The sequence below is a fragment of the Polyodon spathula genome, chromosome 24 (genome assembly GCF_017654505.1).
Source record: "Polyodon spathula isolate WHYD16114869_AA chromosome 24, ASM1765450v1, whole genome shotgun sequence".
Taxonomy (NCBI): domain Eukaryota; kingdom Metazoa; phylum Chordata; class Actinopteri; order Acipenseriformes; family Polyodontidae; genus Polyodon; species Polyodon spathula.
Window position 1 is genome coordinate 13,986,289 of NC_054557.1, and position 18,445 is coordinate 14,004,733.

The 18,445-nt window shown below is 41.7% G+C and overlaps 1 protein-coding gene across 2 annotated transcripts in view; it reads left to right on the forward strand.

Moving 5' to 3' along the window:
* LOC121299244 (immunoglobulin superfamily DCC subclass member 4-like) overlaps nt 1–14,494 on the forward strand; it is a 48,582-nt gene extending 34,088 nt beyond the window's left edge. For both annotated transcript variants that reach the window (XM_041226906.1, XM_041226907.1), the window contains exons 14-20: nt 55–182; nt 1,878–2,048; nt 2,338–2,481; nt 3,123–3,228; nt 4,484–4,721; nt 5,815–5,979; nt 8,934–14,494. In XM_041226906.1, the coding sequence (XP_041082840.1) occupies nt 55–182; nt 1,878–2,048; nt 2,338–2,481; nt 3,123–3,228; nt 4,484–4,721; nt 5,815–5,979; nt 8,934–9,416 (1,435 nt within the window). In that variant the 3' untranslated portion in view covers nt 9,417–14,494. The remainder of the gene's footprint in view (nt 1–54; nt 183–1,877; nt 2,049–2,337; nt 2,482–3,122; nt 3,229–4,483; nt 4,722–5,814; nt 5,980–8,933) is intronic.
* The last annotated feature ends 3,951 nt before the right edge of the window (nt 14,495–18,445 follow it).

Here is an 18,445-nt window from a genome sequence, read left to right on the forward strand (position 1 = left end):
CACAGTGTTGGCTGTGCTGAACACGGGTCTCTCTTTCTCCTCTTGTCTGTGCAGCTCTGAAGAGCAGATCCTTCTCACTGGGCTCAAGCCCTACACCAAGTATGAGCTGGCAGTCCAGTCCAACGCAGTGGGTGTGGATGGCCCCTTTAGCAAAGTGGTGGAGCAGTCCACTCTGCCCGACAGTGAGTACACAACTGACCCTGAGTGTGTGAGTGAGATGTTAGCACAGGGAGCTGAATATGGAAATAGCAACTGTGATTGAGTTCTGTTACCAGCCACGGGCATGATGCCTATTCCCTAATACAGCTCTAATCTAATCTCTCTCTCTCTCTCTCTCTCTCTCTCTCTCTCTCTCTCTCTCTCTCTCTCTCTCTCTCTCTCTCTCTCTCTCTGGTTTGCATGGTTACCCTGCATTCAGTAATATATATTGCCTGCCAGCCTGTTGTTCTATTGGAAGTGAAAGTTATAAATCACTCTCCAATAGCTCTCCGGCGTTAGTTATTGATCAGTTGTAGGCACCGCAAAGAAAAATAAATTGCATCCAATTTCATCAACTCTGGGCCCAATTTTCATTCTGTTGGATCAGTGGAAAGTCACCCCCCCCCCTCCCCCCGACCTATCTCTGTGCCTTCTGAAAGGAAATATAAATGTCAGTGTTCTCATTTTTTTCTGATTTTTGTTTGTTGCTTCAATTTTCAAACCTTTGGTATTGATGCCGATTTGGATTAAATGGTACCTGAGTCGATGCTATTGTGACGTATAATCCAAATTCATTTTGCACTAATGCAAGTGATGCTGTATCTCATTCTTCTGCATTGTACGCTGATCTTTTTGTTGCTTCAGAGGATTAATTGTGAGCTGTATTTATGGGGGGGTAGCTGGGCTGCACTGGGCGCTGTGTACTCCTAGCACCCCTGCTGTGATTCCCAGCCTGAGTGCTGATACAGTGTTGATCACAATAAATGCATTCATTCATTTCTTTTTATTCCCTGTCATTTTGTTTTCTTGGCACTAGTAAATAAAGTAACATATTTGCCCCATACTGGCGGTGAGGGAAGTTAGTGGCGCACAGAGCAAGATGAATGATGGCCCCTGTGGGTCTTCCATCTGTTTTGCCTTCAGATCTAATCTTCATAGTATGTCAGCCTCTGATGTCTCTCTGGTGTCCAATTCTTCACACTTTAGCTGAGTGTTTTCAAGGCTTATCCAAAACGTTGGCGCGTCACGGTAGCGCTTTTATTACACACACTGATTTCTTGCTTTCAACCCGATTGTCTTCGAGCCAGTGCAGTAATTGGTCACACAGGCACTGTACAGGCAGTGGGGCAGGTCCAGGGCACGGCTGGGATATGAAATACACAATAACGTTGTCTTATTTATTTCTTGATCTCAATGATTCACACTCTGGGATTATTAGTATAGAGTATAACCCACCTTGTATTCATGTGGGGTTCTGGCTACGGGGCATGTTCTACCTTCATATTTTACTACAGAGAATTGCAATTCATATTCATCTGTAGTGCACATCATGTTGCATTTACCTTCGGCGAGTGTTCAAATAATTATAAATCACATGCATAAACTGGCTAAAGGCAACAACGATGATGAGATTTCATTCAACCTCCTACAGCTTTCTTCATGTGCTACCTTTTGAAGACATTCTGCAATAATTTAATTGTGCTTTAACGTCATTATTTTTCATTAGTTTTGTGGGGTTTTTTTGTAGATACAAAGAAGCATTACATGAACATTTTACCATGTGCGTGTGTGTGTGTGTCTCTGAGTGTGTGTCTGTGTTACAAGAGTGGGTGGATTGATGGGTGTAAAAAAGCAGTTGTCTTAATCAGTGCCTCCTCTTGATTATTGTGTGTTTCTAGGGCCGTCCTCGCCCCCCTCAGGGCTGCAGCTGAGCCCCTTGGGTCCCCACTCTGTGCTGGTACGCTGGCAGCCCCCCCTGGAGCCCAATGGGCTCATTGTGGAGTATGTGGTCCTGTACAGCTCCAACAGCACCCAGCCAGATAGCATGTGGAGCTCGCTGTCCCGAGAGGGTGAGTCACAATGACGGAGGGGTCTTCTGTGCCTGTTGGGCCACATTCGTGAACATTGAACCGATTTCAAGAATGATAGTCTGTTTGACACTCATGAAACTGCTGGCTCGTTTAACAGCAGTGTAGAACAGTTTCATGCTAGCTAGTGCAGAATGACAGCACAGTACAACTGCTGTGCGTTCTTAGGCTGTTGTCAGGATCGTGTTTTAAAACTATTCCCTGGGAGGCAAAAATATATCTTGAAAGATTCTTTGAAGATTTAGTTTGACCTTTTTTTCCTCCCTACCAGGGAACATCTTCAGCGCAGAGGTCAAGGGGCTGGAAAGCGGCACCAGGTATTTCTTCAAGATGGGTGCAAAGACGGTGATGGGAGCCGGGCCCTATTCACAGGTGAAGGAAGCACACGCCCTCCTGGAGAAACACTCCGAGCCTGGTAATGAAATCTGCAGCCGCTGTTCTCCGGACCTCAAAGACAGGTTGGGGGGATGTGGAGGTTTACTTGTGTTAACATCACCATCTGCGGGGCTTTTCATAAAGCTGCTCATAAACCCACAGGAAATCTTAGCTTTTCTGTCCCTAGTTGGGGTAAATACTGTGAAATATTCTCTACCCACGCCCCCTATTCACTAGGGAACGTGCTGCTACTCGTACTCGGAACAGCACAGGAATTGTCAATGCTTTTAAAACGGAAGTTAATTGGCATTGGTTGGTACTCAATTGTAAACTGAGGGAAGGACAGCTTTTGTTCTGATATAGTGTACCCATGAGCCGAGGAGACTTGTTTACAGGGAAGTGGTGCATCCTCGCTCAGTGTTTTGCCAGACGTTTTTTTGATGGGGTTTAGTTAGACACGGTAATTAAAGGAAGGACGAGTCCCTGTCTTCAGTGTTGCTGCAGCCTAAAAGCAGATACCTACGTTGGCATAGCTTTGCAGAGAATGGAGTCCATAGGTAAGATCCATAGGAAATAAGAGTTTGAATGCACTTCTGCATTTAAGTGGGATGTAGTTAGCTTAAAGCAACTGTGTCTGTGTGCTGACCCTGATCTTGACGTGCTGTCGTCTCTGATTCCCAGATATCCTGGATATCCACTCAGTGACTGGGATCATCGTGGGGGTCTGTCTGGGGCTGCTGTGCATTCTGCTGTGCATGTGGGTCAGCTTCCGCACCAGCAAACAGAGGTGAGTCCCGCCCTACACCAGCAGCACCAGAGCTCAGCTTCAGCTCATCAGGAAAAGTGCTTCATTCTCCATGTGACTGGGGTTCACTTTGATTCCTGTGCGCAGTCAGCCCCATCACTTGATGCTACACGTGGATAGTGGGTGCGGGGGACGAGGGGTGTCGTCTCCGTTAAAAGCTAAATTGTTAATATAACAGGCAGTGAAATCTGATACTTGCGTTGATGTACTCCACATGCACAGTGTTTATTTGATTGAGTCTGATTTTCTCTTGGCTGTTAAAAGTGGACAGCCATTAAGTTTTGCTGCAGTTTGATTAAATCATGCAGTGGATTCACAGTGTTTCATTGTGTTTAATGAAGCAAATCATTTTATCTGTCAATATTAGTGTGCCAATGTGGGATGTGGTGAACTGATTCAGTGTACAAAACCACTGTTAATATGCACAGTAAGACAAGACTACATTAAATAAGAACTCAAAGAAATCTTAGCAGAATGTTCATGATGGGGTGACCACAGAATGCTAAGACAGTCAACACTGCGGAGAGTTATTGATAGTTCCCATTGAGATGTATTTTAACCAGGTCCTGTGCAACTTCTTTTCCATTCTTCATGGGAAATGTGTTTCTTTTGTCGGAAGCTGTAAAGAGAATGTATTTTTCATGTGCTTCCTCATAAAGAGAACATTTAGTCCTTTGTGTACGCTTAATTTGAAGAATCCATTTCCAGTAACCCAGTCGTTTCATACTGGAGGATGCATCCTTGCTATAGAGACTAATCCCTCTGAGAGAAAGACAATAGCATCTGGTGAGCTGGCTTGGCAGCTGCTCACAGCAAAGGTTAACTAGATTTATCTGTAAGACTTTTTTCTATGTCTGTATTGCGTTACACTATACATGTGCATTCAATTTAATCTAATTGCAAGAAAATAGCCTTTGGAGTTTAAATAGCAAATACTGCTGAAAACCTGCGAGATACATCCCATAATGAATAAGCTGCCTTACAAGAGTTATATGGACTGTATAACACGCACCGCTTGTGTACCACACTGAAACTAACTTGATTTATCTGGTGTACATGACATGATCACAAACATACCTGGCACCTTGTTTTAAAACATTGACCAAATGTTAAGTTTTTCTGCACAATGCAGATTGTTTTGCACATTTTGCTGCAGGTGTAAAGTCAGAGACTATTCACTCTGTGTGTGTATGAAAACTGGTTGATTGATGGTAATTGAATATTTACCCTCGTTTAGAGAGATTCCCCAGGGCCCAGACTTGCACTGCTCCACCAGTCCCCACTCTTTGTACCGCAAGGGCCGGCCTGCCCCCGTCACCCAGCTTGAGTGCCACGACTGCCACGAGCTCGAGACGCTGATGTCACCTTGGCCAGAGGACACCTCCCTGCCACTGACCGAAATCACTGAGCTTACTGAGCAGCGCAGCCTCATGGGAACCAGCCTGGCAGAAGACAGCCTCCACGCTGAGCTCAAGGTACTGGTACCTGACACATGCTCACACTCGCAGACATGCTCACAATAACTTGGTTGATTGATTAATTGACTGATTTAGTTGGTTGTTTGTTGAGATTGATTGATTCTTTGCCCAGTGCAGCAGGTGTTCTAACCTGAGGGCTCTATTTTCACACCCCAAACCAAATGAGCGGCAGTCGGCCTGCCTGCTAACAGCTTTAATGAAACGTGTCGTTTTCAGGCCAGGCAAATTAATGCAGTGTTGTGATGCATCTGGCCTTTTATACTCTGAATCTACCTGCGCTTAGTGACATTTCCATGTGGAATCAGCTATCCAGGCTCACTTTTACTTGAGCTGTTCTTGAAGAAAGCGATGACCGCTAACCTTGAACTCCGCTGCTCTGCTTTGATGCAGTTGCCGTTTCAAGTGTGAACTTGGTCAAAAGCAGGGCCAGCAAAACCCATTGACAGCTGTGAAGGAGGCGCTGCACTGTAGAAACTGGGTTTGCATTGCCTAGGAGGAAAAAATCAATAAGAAATGAAGCTGCCAACCTTTAATTTCTTACCAGTGCACACCAACCCCACAATAATGACCTGCTGCCCAAAACTGCTGTTGATTATATATAATTGATAGATTGGCCAATTTCCTAATGTCATTACTGGTAATTGATTAATATTGGTTTATTGATAGCAATTGCTTGGTTAATTGATTAGTTGACACACATTGAGTGATCAGTGAATGAGTAGCTTGAAGCTATAGGAATATGACAAGGTGTGTGTGTGTGCGCCACTAGATAGCTAATTAACTGGTATCTCTTGAATTTACACCTTGCAGTGAACAGTGAACATTCGTTTCAATTGTTTTGTTTTATGTCATGAACAGGTTCAGAATATGTGATCTTCCTTTTGTTTTCTTAGAAAACATTTCTTTAGCAGAGCCTGTGTTATTCTGAAGGTGTGGTTTAAGAAAATTAACTCCTGGAATGGACAGAACTGCTATGCAATAGGAGTCTTATTTCTATCCCTGTAATTATACTTTTCTTTCAAATTGAAAGAATATTGGTGCCAGTGCTGATTGTTTTCCAGTTAATTGAACCCACTGTCTCTGTCCTCAGCCTGCATGGAATGGGTCGGTTAGTCGCAACTGGGCCAATAACATAACCAGCTACCGCGACACCATCACAGAGGGATCTCCGGTGGCGACAAACGGGGCGATGGGTCCCCCGAGCGAGATGGCCATGGAGAGGTTGCTTCAGACAGCGGCTCCAGAGTCCAGCAAGGTGAGGGAGAGCCTGCAGCCAGCCCTGAATCCACTGCCCTGCATTAACCATTCAGCACACCAGCAGCAATCCCTTCCACTGACAGCCTCTTACTTAATCACAGGATTGTGAGCTGGCAGGCTACTTTTTTCTATATTGGAGCATTCTTATCCTAGAAAGAAAAGGCATTAGCCAGGTGAAGACGAATTGCGTGCTCACTGGAGGCGCGGAGTCTTCAGTGTGACCTAATTGAAGTGTTTTTTTAAATGATCGCGGGGATCGATTAACTCTGGTTCAGGTCAGTGGATGTGCTAATGAAGTAGAACTAGGGCACTGCAGTCTGAAAATGAGGAGCAGCTAGGGTATGTTGGCATTTCTGTTTCAAAGCGTGACAGTGGTGTAAAATGGATGGGTTTTGCCAGAGAACTGATGACTATAGATTTTAGCAACTAAAAAAGCAGCTTATAAAATTTAGACAAGTGTGTCAATGAGAATTTATAGCCTCTGTCTTTACATGTTATAAAATTATTAATTAGTACTTCACATTACATTTAATTAATATGATTAATAGATTGTTTAAACCTGGTGATGTTTGTCAATCTCCTTCATATAACAAAACAAAAGTGTGGGGGACAAGGTCAACCAAGAAATAGTCAGCCAGCAGTTTACTTGTTTATTACTTTACTTTTAAAAGTGATTTTAACAATCCCTACCCTGACGCTTCTCAGCATTGTGTGCCTGAAAAACATTTGGGGGTGGGGGTGGGGTTACTTGGAGAAAAGGAATGAACAGTTTTAGCCATTGTTTAAATGAGGTGTCACAGAGATGAATGCCTCTGTTTTGATGTTCACTGTCCTGTTAATAATCTTTCAGCCCACGTTCTCAGGCTTGCTTTGTGGATTGTGTGTTAGGTGAACACGCTATGACAGCACTGTGTTTTTAAAAGCTAATTGGGATTTGACAAGTACTGTGTGTACAGCAGCAACCCCCACTGAAAAAGAGGTGTTAGAATGAGTGAATTTGAATGGGCTGCTAGTAACAGATTTAAACAAAGAAAATGACTAGTAAATGAATTGTACCAATCTGAGTAGCATCACAATTCAAATGTAGTAATGCTGATGCAACAAAACATTCCCCTGCCACACCAGTGTAACCCTGTAAGCATTTTTTCAAACGGTTTCTTTTTAGAATAAATTTGAGGGTGACTCAAGTATCACAAGGAAACTGACCATTTGGAAGAGCAGATCCAACCTGTCAGTACATTTTAAACCATGTTTCATGCACCTCATTGCAAACATAAGAGAGTTAGTATCATTTATTTTTTGGGACACACGATCCTTGTATATTTTTAGGGTTAAAGAAATAATTTCTCATCAGTTTTTGTAAATTGACAGAAAATACATTTTGTTTTTGCTATTCACTAACCCTCAGGAGAAAGTGAGTCAAATAAAAAAAATGTAAGCCTTCAAATCTCGAGTTGTCAAATCTGTGTTCTTAGCAAAGGCCCTTAGACACATCCTTGTGGCAGAAAATGTCTCCGGTTTTGTCAGAACCTTTTTTTTTTTTTTTTTTTTTTTTAAGGAAACCAATTTTAGAAACCTCAATCCGTCTACTTCCTCCCAATACGTTAGGTGTTGTATTGCATGGTGGTGTGAATTAGTTCCTCTTTTGGTGAGAGTGCTGGTAAAGGGGAACAGAACAAAGGTGAAGCAAAGTCTATTATTTATTATACAAGCAAGAGGACTTTGGTGTTTTAATAAGCTCCACTAGCCCTCGTCCTGTCAGACACGGCGTGTGACCTCCTCGATCACAAACTGCACAGCCCACTTGAGACTAAACTGAGTGGATGGACTCTAGTTTTGTCCCTGCCCTCAAGGGTTAATAAAATTCTACCCCTGACCTTCTAGCAAAGCTCTTCTAAAGCAATATGTGAGCAACCAGCTCAGGAGTGTTGATGTCAGTCAGAAAGAAGGGCAAAACCACTGCTTGGAGGTCGTCAGTCACCTCTCTCCCGTTTTAATACCCTCAACAGTTCTGTACTGCTTCAGGCCAGAATCTGTTCTATGATGTTTCTGAATTCAGTAACATTTCTGAGAAGAGGGCAGTATTAAATTGTTTGTAGATTGGATTTTGTGCTAAATCAATACAATAAAGATGGAGAAAAGGTTGTGATATTAAGAATGATCAGCCTTTTAACTGTGTGTGTGTGTGTGCGTGTGTGTTCTGTTGTTTTTATGCACTCCCTTTTCAAGTTTCTGTTTGGGGTGAGCAGGCAACTGGTGAGTTTGATCTTCCAAAGGTCAAGGGATGCAGGGCTTGGGTCAGTTTGGGGGCATTTAATCCTCCTGTGACGTGACCTTGTCCATACATTCCTGAGAGCCAGCAGCATACAGAAAACCCAGCCCTAGGTCAGTCTGCCTGTAAGAGTCATTATTCCCAGGTGAATCATGCAATCATTTTGCAGGGAATTGATAATGGCCCACGATTACTGTAGAGGTCACAGCTGTCCTGTCCTGTCCTGTCTGAGGCCGTTGATGGATCGATGGATGCATTTCACTGGCCCAGTACAGTGCTTTATAGAATCTGCTCCAGTTCAATGCTGGGTGTAGTTATATCACTGTGTTGGTCGGTTATAGATTCCCATGTGTATCTTCAGATTGGTATTTCACAGATATGTTGACCTTTTATTAAAATCCACAAATTAAAAATATTCATCCGTTTTTCTGTTGTTGCGTCACTGCCAACAATTACTGGCCGATTTGCTTGCATCGTTTGTGTTTACAATAGCATGTTTACAGGACATAAATGCATGAACGTGTTGCATTGTAGTAATAACACATAAAACTTTTTAATGTAACCAAAGTACTGTATAAAACAGTGTTAAAATATGTATAATATATACATATATTTTATAACGTGTATTATAATGTATATGTGTATACATATTGTCTGTTTTTGTTTTTGTTTTTGAACAGAGTGAAGTGAAGAATAAAGCCACACCATTGGTGAGCACCCATCAGATGGAAGCTTTGGTCATTGTCCATTCAGAACTGTCCGAGTCTGAGAGGAACGGGGAGGGCCCCGCGCAGTACACACAGGGGCATGATGGGGAGGCCGTGGAGGAAGAGGAGAGCGACGTCCTATTGACCAATCGGAACACTGCCGACAGCAACGAGGCAGGCAGAGAGAGGGGCAGCCCTGTCCTGCTGAACCACAACGGGAAGAAGGCAGGAAAGCCGGAGTTGGGCGAGTCTCACGGCCTTGCCAACGGCTTCCACAGCGCCGAGGAGCACAACCACTCATTGGAGAATGGAGACTCTCTTCAGCATGACAACAGGAACTGTCAGCCAGCGAAGTGCCAGCCTTTCCCCATAGGCCCACAGGAGCACCCCCAGCAGTTTGCTAGCTCTGGTATCATAAACTCTACCTCAACAACTGACAACTACTTGTGTCCGTAACCCATGAATGCGCAATTCAGAGCCACTTTGGTCTTGGGAGAGCTATAAGACATGTGTCATGTGTTTTGTTCTGTAACGTCGTGACACCCACACAATCAGGACATTTCTTTTTTTTTTTTTTTTTTTCAGTTGATTGGAGCAGCGTGCATTTTCAGTTGTGATTGCAGTCAGCATACAACACAAAGGCTTTGGATGTGGAACATAGAGGCAAAACTATGATGTATTGCATTACAATTTTTGTCCATCATGAACAAACCTCCCAATACGATGGTGGGATATAGAAATGTAGCCCTTTTTACAGCCCACAGACAATTTGGTTTTGTTATAAAGTTTGTTTTAACCAAAACCTGAAGAGAACATAAGGTTTACCTGTACACTAACTACAGCCTAGGTAGATCTGAATGTATATATTACTTACTTCAGTGAAATGTATGCTTTTTAATATTACACAGATATATTCAATATTATCACCCAAGTTATTATTAATGCTTTATTTATTTATTTGAAAAGCACATATCTCCAACGCTAGTATTTCCTTAATTTTATAATCTCCCTTAAATATTATTACCTGTATTCTGTAACATCACTGAAGCCTGTCTTTAATCCACAGGAACGAGACCATCGCCAGTAACTGCTTCTCACAGTTGAAGGAATTTGTTAACAGGGAGAAACTTTATGGGGTATACCCATACAGTAGAGTACCTTTTGAATCTAAACAAAGATTCCAGTCTTCCTAAAGTCTGAACTCCACATTGAATATCTGCAGTGACATGCTGTTTAGCGCGCCCATGGTCACAGTGAGTTTAGTTGTCTCTGTGTACACAACCACAAAAACTCACGCTAGTAGCTGAAGCAGCAGCCTTTTATTGCCCTCTATGAGTGCCTCTTACAACTTTCACTACAGCAGAACCTCTTCCAAGATGTGGTTGAGGAACGGAGTCTGGACTTTGCATTGGGTTCTCATGCCTAGTATTTTAGGTACAGCGTCAGTGTATTTGTTTTTCTGGGATTACTTTCTGTTTCGTTTTCCAAGGTGAAGTAATATGTGTTTTTTTAGTAACATTTTAATACAGTCTCCTCCCTTTTATTTTTTTTCGCCCAGACAACAGAACTACCTCATGTCTGTTAAGAACAGTTTTACTCCTTTATTTTATTGTAGTTCGATACAGTTTTTTAAACGATGCACTGCCTTTCTTGAGACGACCTTTGCACTGGTTGTTAAATGCCTTTTTCTCCCCCATTTTATGTACCTTTTGACTTCTTTCTTCCTTTCACACCTGCTGTATCCCAGATAAATGGCCCCCAAATGAGCAGTAACAGGGTTGAAAGGAGCAGGATGCAGATTTGGAGTTACAAAGAGAACGGCCCCTTAACTTCTGCCTATGATCTCTTGACAGGCTCATAAATAATGCCTGGGTAGTGACGGACGGAATAACGGTGGGCTTATCCCACAAGGACCCCACCAATATTATTAACAAGGGGCTTTTTTTTAATTGCTTGGATGAGAGAGTACAAATCTCTGCCTTTTTTCATGGCAATAAAAGGATTACTTTGTAGTGACCCAGATGGCACTTGCATTGATCTGTTAGGTGGAAACTGTCTCTGTGTTCCTTGGTGCCAAACTTGAATTTTCAAATTAAGTGAACAATTTTTAGAGGTGCCAACCCAAACCTGTGGGACTCCCTACTTCCTTTTTTGTTAGCGCACGTTACAGTATCGGGGATTCAGGGTTCTCCCCAGGCCTGTTCAGCCAGGCGGAATCGCAAAGGATCATGGGGTAAATGGAGCAGTGTAGCCTGTGTACGAATCGGGATGGATTGTTATTCATTATTCAGTTTCTCACGTGTGTGCGTGCATGTGCGTATTGTGCTGCTGTGGAGAGCAAATTACCATTTGACCTTTTTTTTAATTCTTTCCCGAATTCTAATGAATTATTTATAGGAATATGCAAATAAATTGTTATATATTAGCCTCATGTAATGATGATCCATAACTTAAAAAAAAATAAATAAAAAAACTGAAATTCTGAGATAGAACAAAAAACCGCATTAAGTTTCAGCTGACGCCTTTGTTAATGCTAGGTATCTGTTTCTTCTTGTGCTGTGCAGATACAGGGATACTGCTGTTAATTCAGCTATGAATTCTGCTCGTCATTAATCTCTACAGCATCATTCTGCGTCAGCCACAACACTAGTCAAGTTTCTTAGAAAATTACCTCGGAATCTGTTGCAAAGCTAGGCTTTGAATTATGTCAGGCTAACGACAAAAGGCAAACTAGCACTTGTCCATAAACACTAGCAGTGTTACTGCTATGCACAGGAACTAGGATGTCTGAACATGGCTATCTTTCAATGTTCACTTATGCTCTAAACAAGCAAAAATTGAGGTTAAAATAATCCTGATGCTGAAAGTAGAAGAAATTAGGGTATTGCAATACTCAATATGAGTATTTGATTTGTAACACAATTACAGATCGCAGTATGCAACAGGATTGAGATAATTACCCAATACATGTATGGGTATTTTGGAGGTATGCTATTATTTTTTATATTCACTGGAACAGGTACAGCCTTAAACACTGTACTGCTAGTCTGGAGCAATGAAAGCTGATCCAACAAGCCTATCTGTCTGTCTATGTATCTATCTATCCTGCCCTGCTCTGGGGTTTAAGAGCTGGTCAGCCCAGTCAATGGCTGCAAATACCTACTGACCTACAATTGAACAGTGTTTATCAGCAAACAATACAATCATGCCACTCAAATCCACGGAAACATACTTATCTAACTGTGTTTGCTATCTGAGCCTCCACAGAATGAAGAACGAACTTTAACAAAAAATAAAACAACACATTGCCGTTTAATGCATCAATGCACAACTTCTTTATGTATATGATCCTGTGTGTGTGCGTGCGTGCGTGCGTTACAGAACAACTGCCTGCAGATTGTGGATTATGTAATCTTACGTCCAGTTTACTAGATGCATACTACACCCCATCTGCCTTTTCAGAGTTGAACAGCAAATATTATTTTATTGTTTTCTTCAGGTATGCAGCATTCTGTATTTTGATATTCCAAGTAGGATACCTTGTTCCTCGATAGGTTTTCTTACTGTTTTAACAATTTGTATTGTTCATTTTATTGAGTAACACTGGACATTTAAATACATTTTCTAAAACTGAAATCTCACCAGGGTTTCCTGTAGGGAACAAACTGTTGTAAAGAAGAAAAAAAAAACAGTATGAAGAAGCTTGACTGCTGCAGTAGAAATGATAATACGCAGCCAGTGTTTAATGTACATGACTAAGGTCCTGGGGTTACACCTTGTATAACTTGCACCTCTTGTACACTACCTGTATAGAACACTATATACAATACTATAACCAAATATACTGCACAGCTTGTATATACCACACAACCTGCATCGAATGTGCACAAATTCTCCTAAAATGAATAAAAGGGTGTGCTTGATATTGTTGAAAATGATGTAATGTCATTACCTCTGTATAAAATGCAAGTAGCGTAGAAAACTGTTTGGTTCTTTAACTTCAATTGCAGCTATGTTGGAAAGTCTGGGAATGAAAACACTTACCCATAATACTAAATTCTATGGATGAACATTACAGTGTTTACCTCAAATGTCAATGGAGGCAATTGAGAAGTGCGTTTCTGACAAACAGTTATGGTGGGGGGAAAAAAATGTGTAGTTTGACTTTTAAAATCCAGTATCGTAATTAAGCTAAAACAAAATGAACTCTACAAAAAAAAAAAAAAAAAAAAAAAAAACTAACCCTTGTAGTGCATTTTGGTCAGTTGATGTCTTTTTTTTGTATTGTTGGCTCTAAATTACACCTCCATATAAAGGCAGTACTGTGTGTAGCTCTGGCTGAGTCATCTGATCAGGAGCTCGCTGGTTCCAATCCAGGTTATACAGAGTTTCCGATGTTGGCTGGGGGCCCTTCATTGACCCCTACTGGTCAAACTTGCCAGGCAGAGCCTCCAGCTTTCGGTAGCTTGCTAACAGCTGTTGCACTGGCTGGTTGGGTGGGTGGAAAGAGGTCACTGGTGGGCATTTCAAATTGGGTACAGAAACGGAGGTGGGATTGATCGTACACAGCTGCTCGTTCTCATATTGTCTGTAATTGTCCTCCGCCGGCACTGTATTTGACAGCTTGTTTGTTTGCCTGCCGAAGAGCTGAAGGCTGAGATCAAACTCTCTGTTCAGTGGCGCTGATCATACCTCTGCCTGATAATTAAACCTCCTGCATTTGAAAAGCTGCTTCTGAATGTAGACGTGTATTTTTACCTTCAAATATCAGTTCCAGTCCCCCCAGAGCAGTGAGTTCTATTCAGACGGACGATTTGATGTTTTCAAGAGAATTCTATTTCAAGTGTTCAAGTACGGTCTGTTTATGGGTGTGTGTATTTCATTGCACTGGATTTTCAGTGTTTCGCAGATTATAACAGAAACCTCTTAGTACTGTAGATGCACTTTTGAGTCGTCCCAGACTCTGGATTTTAAGTACTTCCAGTTTGTTTGTTTGTTTTTTTTTTATATTCTATTTCAAAAGCTGCTGTATTTGTGCATTTCCATGACTAATACAATTACCATGTACTTTCTGCAGTGTGCGTCGCTCAGCAGAACCTCAAACATAACATGGTTTCTAAGGTTTTTTAAACTTCTCAATTAAAGGTGGACGAATGTGAACTTCTTGTATACTTATAATTTGTTAATGTGAAACATGTGGTTTGTTTTTCACTGCTGGCCCCCTGTTCTTGCAGCCTGTTATTGAATTGCTTTATTTGATGTACATTTTATGTCACGGTGTGCGCTACAGGAAATGATGTCATGCTTAGCCCTGCTACTCTTCATGTACAGAAATGGAAGGAAATGTTACAGGATGAATGAATTGCTTTTGATTTTTGTTCCTATTTTGAAACTCGTGTGCCACTGCTCCCTTTAACAATGTAACTGTCAAGCTGTGAAACGCATATACACATTGGGTACTGTGTGCAGCCCCTGGGTTACTGTAAATAAACATTGTAATAAAGATTCAAGAGATAGTCCTGCACATGCGATGGGCCGGCATGATGTACTTTCTTACTAAATTGTCTACCTCTTTTGTATACATACAGGAGTTTATGTTCACTTTGCCTGCTGGGTTGTAAGAATGTGTTGGATATATCTAATGTGTATCAGGTTGTAATGTTGTACATTTCCTTTACACAATTGAGAATGTAGACTGACAAGAAGTCTTTATAAATGTGTTCAGGTGATAAAAAATAATGAAGTAACAAGAACAAGGATGTAACAGACGGACAGACACTTTACTGTAAAAGTCTATTTCAGTGAGAGCCAGAACAAGTCTATTGAGATGAGCACCATTGGAATTTCATAAGAAATTGTGTTTTTAGTTCAAATATGTAATTGCAGGTGTTGCCCTGACCTGGAGCGCCAATGGTTTGGATTCAATTACCATGTCATCAGATTGTATTGAAACTATTCCAGCTTTAGCTGCGAGTAGTCGTTCTGCATTGTGTGTTAGTTATGCTAAAGGCGTATGGTGAATCATGACTTAATAGGCTGAGGTTATGGAGGGCTGGCATCTATTCAATTGATCTACATGGGGCAGACCTCCCTAGTGTAGGCACCAGTTAGAATATGATAATGTCATTAGTGTACCAAGATTAGTAAAACTACTGTCTTAAACTGCATACTGTGACTCTCTGAGGTGTATTTTGGTTTCGGAGGTAGCTGTATTACATTTTTGAATGGCAGTGATGTTAAGAGCCCCTGAGCTATGGTTTAGATCAGTAGAAGCTAGAACAAAGATGGCAGCCTGCAAATAAACTGCTTAGTTAAGAACAAGACCAAAGGACTCGTCATGCGAACACGTTCTCCCTCCCCCATGAAGACGCTCAACACAAGAAGCTTTGTGTCAGTTAAGCTTTATGTCTGTATATAGCTGAGGGGTCCGCTTTGCTGGCAGAGCTCTGTCTGTCGGTAAAGGCGGACTGCAGCAGTCACTTGCTCAAATCCACAGATCTCTTTGTTCTTACTAAAAAAAACACACACAGGTTTCATTAATATAAACACGTGGACAGCCCTCACCTCTAGTGCACTGTCACTGTGGTGCTCTATGTCAGCACAGTACATGACAGGGAAAGAGATTTGAGGAGTGCAGGTGCAATATCCTGGTAATTTTAGTAGCAAGGGGTGAAGGTTTGGACAGTCCATTCTGATCATCGTATCGCTTCCCAGGGTGTCTTATCAAAACTAAAATCATGAGGTTACAGTCCGTTATTCATGCTGGTATTCTTGTGACACCATAGTTAAGATGTCCAGCAGGGGTGTTTTAAAGTTTTTATGTGTTACCATTACTAGAAATATATATAAAATATGTGTGTGCAATGTAGATGTTTGCTTTGTGTTAATACACTAGGTACTAGTGTAAGGTTATTTAATAATCAAAATGTATCTGTAGTCTGTTTTCATTTACACGTGTTTGTACACATGCAGTCTTTAATATTGCAGGCATTTATTTTAAACTCTGAATGAATCTAACACGGCCATTGATTACAGAGCAGACAGGACCAGGGTTCAGGACAGCATGTATGTATTTCTGTAAATATATTTTTTCATTTTGCTGTGCAAGGCCCAGCTCGATTTGAAAATGCTGCAAGTGTTGCATTTCCTTGTTTTGATTGATCCCAGCTCAGATGATGAAGGGCTGTCACTCTGCTCCGCAGTGAATCCTGAGCAGCTCCAGCAGCAGGCCACTCCTCAGCACTCTCATTCAGGTCTGATTTTCAATAGGCGCCGCAGGGAAGACAAACAATAGCCTCAGATTGCAGTGATCAAGGCGTATGCATGTCACTGGAGCAGTCTATGTGTTGGCTGTTCTTAACCTCATCCACCACCTACTCGCCTCCAATATTCAAGCATCAAAAAAGGTGAAAACGAATCCAGGATAAAACCCGGGAAGGTCTCTTTTGATATCTAAACAGTTTATGTTCAGAGAATGTACTGGAGACCCTATATTTAGCTGGTCCCTTTGACTAGGATTCCAAAGCAATGAAAGTTAAAAGATGCAGCCACTGCAGGTGAATGTAAGTTAGTTGCTGTCTGCTAGAGACTAACATGTCACCACTTAATCCTTGATGCCTTTTGTAATCATGTTTTTATGTTGTCTTCCAAACTGATCTCTATGTACACAGGTCACATGTACTTCTCCCTGCTCCCAGTAGATGGCAGCACAAAGCATCACAGCTCCTGTGGATTTGGCACAAGGTGAGCGGGCTCTTCAAGCGCTAAAAGGATACTGTTGGTTCATTGAAGTGATTATGATTATATTCTACTCCCTGTTTTTGCAGCAACGGAATGATTCTGGATGTTATCAGCCACCTGTTTTTAAGGATAATCCAGGTGTGACCATGGTTAGGTGGTTGATGTGTTCCAGAGCGAGGCCCCCTGGCTTATCCATGCAGTGTATTGGTTGATTAAATCGACCACTTTTTACAATTCATATCTTAAATTGTTCCTCATTTTGCATTTCTTTCTGACACCCCTCTACTATCTGAATTCGAAGCGTAAAAATCTCTTATATTCTGGCACATGCAGTACTGCTCCATTTTCCAGAAAAAGTTAGAAATAACTTTTCATCATGTTAGAGGTGAAAACTCATTTCTGATACATGGCTCTTTGCAAATGTTCTGCACAAGTTATAGAATGCTCTTTAGCTATTCCCTATGATAAGTTTCCAACCATTTTAAGGGGTGTGGTGAAACAGTTTTAAAGAGCTGGCTAATTCTGCACATGATGCGGTCTGGTTTTAGAACAGTAAAATTGTAATCCAAACGTGCAGAGATGATGATGATGATAATATGCTCTTGATATTCAGATTGATGTGGTACTCCTGGGATGATGATGATATGCTCTTGATATTCAGATTGATTGTGATGGTACTGCTCAGATGATACAGTATAGGTATGGAGATGATGATGATATGCTCTTGATATTCAGATTGATTGTGATGGTACTGCTCAGATGATACAGTATAGGTATGGAGATGATGATGACATGCTCTTGATATTCAGATTGATTGTGATGGTACTGCTCGGATGATACAGTGTAGGTGTGGAGATGATGATGACTGATGGTTCTGCTCTGAAAATACAGTATAGGTGTGGAGATAATGATGATGACTGATGGTTCTGCTCTGATGATACAGTGTAGGTGTGGCGATGATGATGACTGATGGTTCTGCTCAGATGATACAGTGTAGGTGTGGTGATGATGATGATGATGACTGATGGTTCTGCTCTGATGATACAGTGTAGGTGTGGAGATGATGATGATGATGACTGATGGTTCTGCTCAGATGATACAGTGTAGGTGTGGAGATGATGATGATGATGACTGATGGTTCTGCTGGTGATACAGTGTAGGTGTGATGAGATGATGATGACTGATGGTTCTGCTCGGATGATACAGTGTAGGTGTGGAGATGATGATGATGATGACTGATGGTTCTGCTCGGATGATACAGTGTAGGTGTGGAGATGATGATGATGATGACTGATGGTTCTGCTCGGATGATACAGTATAGGTGTGGAGATGATGATGATGATGACTGATGGTTCTGCTCGGATGATACAGTGTAGGTGTGGAGATGATGATGATGATGACTGATGGTTCTGCTCGGATGATACAGTGTAGGTGTGGAGATGATGATGATGACTGATGGTTCTGCTCTGATGATACAGTATAGGTGTGGCTGATGATGATGATGACTGATGGTTCTGCTCTGATGATACAGTGTAGGTGTGGAGATGATGATGACTGATGGTTCTGCTTGGATGATACAATGTTGGTGTGGAGATGATGATGATGATGACTGATGGTTCTGCTTTGATGATACAGTATAGGTGTGGCGATGATGATGACTGATGGTTCTGCTCGGATGATACAGTGTAGGTGTGGAGATGATGATGATGATGACTGATGGTTCTGCTCGGATGATACAGTGTAGG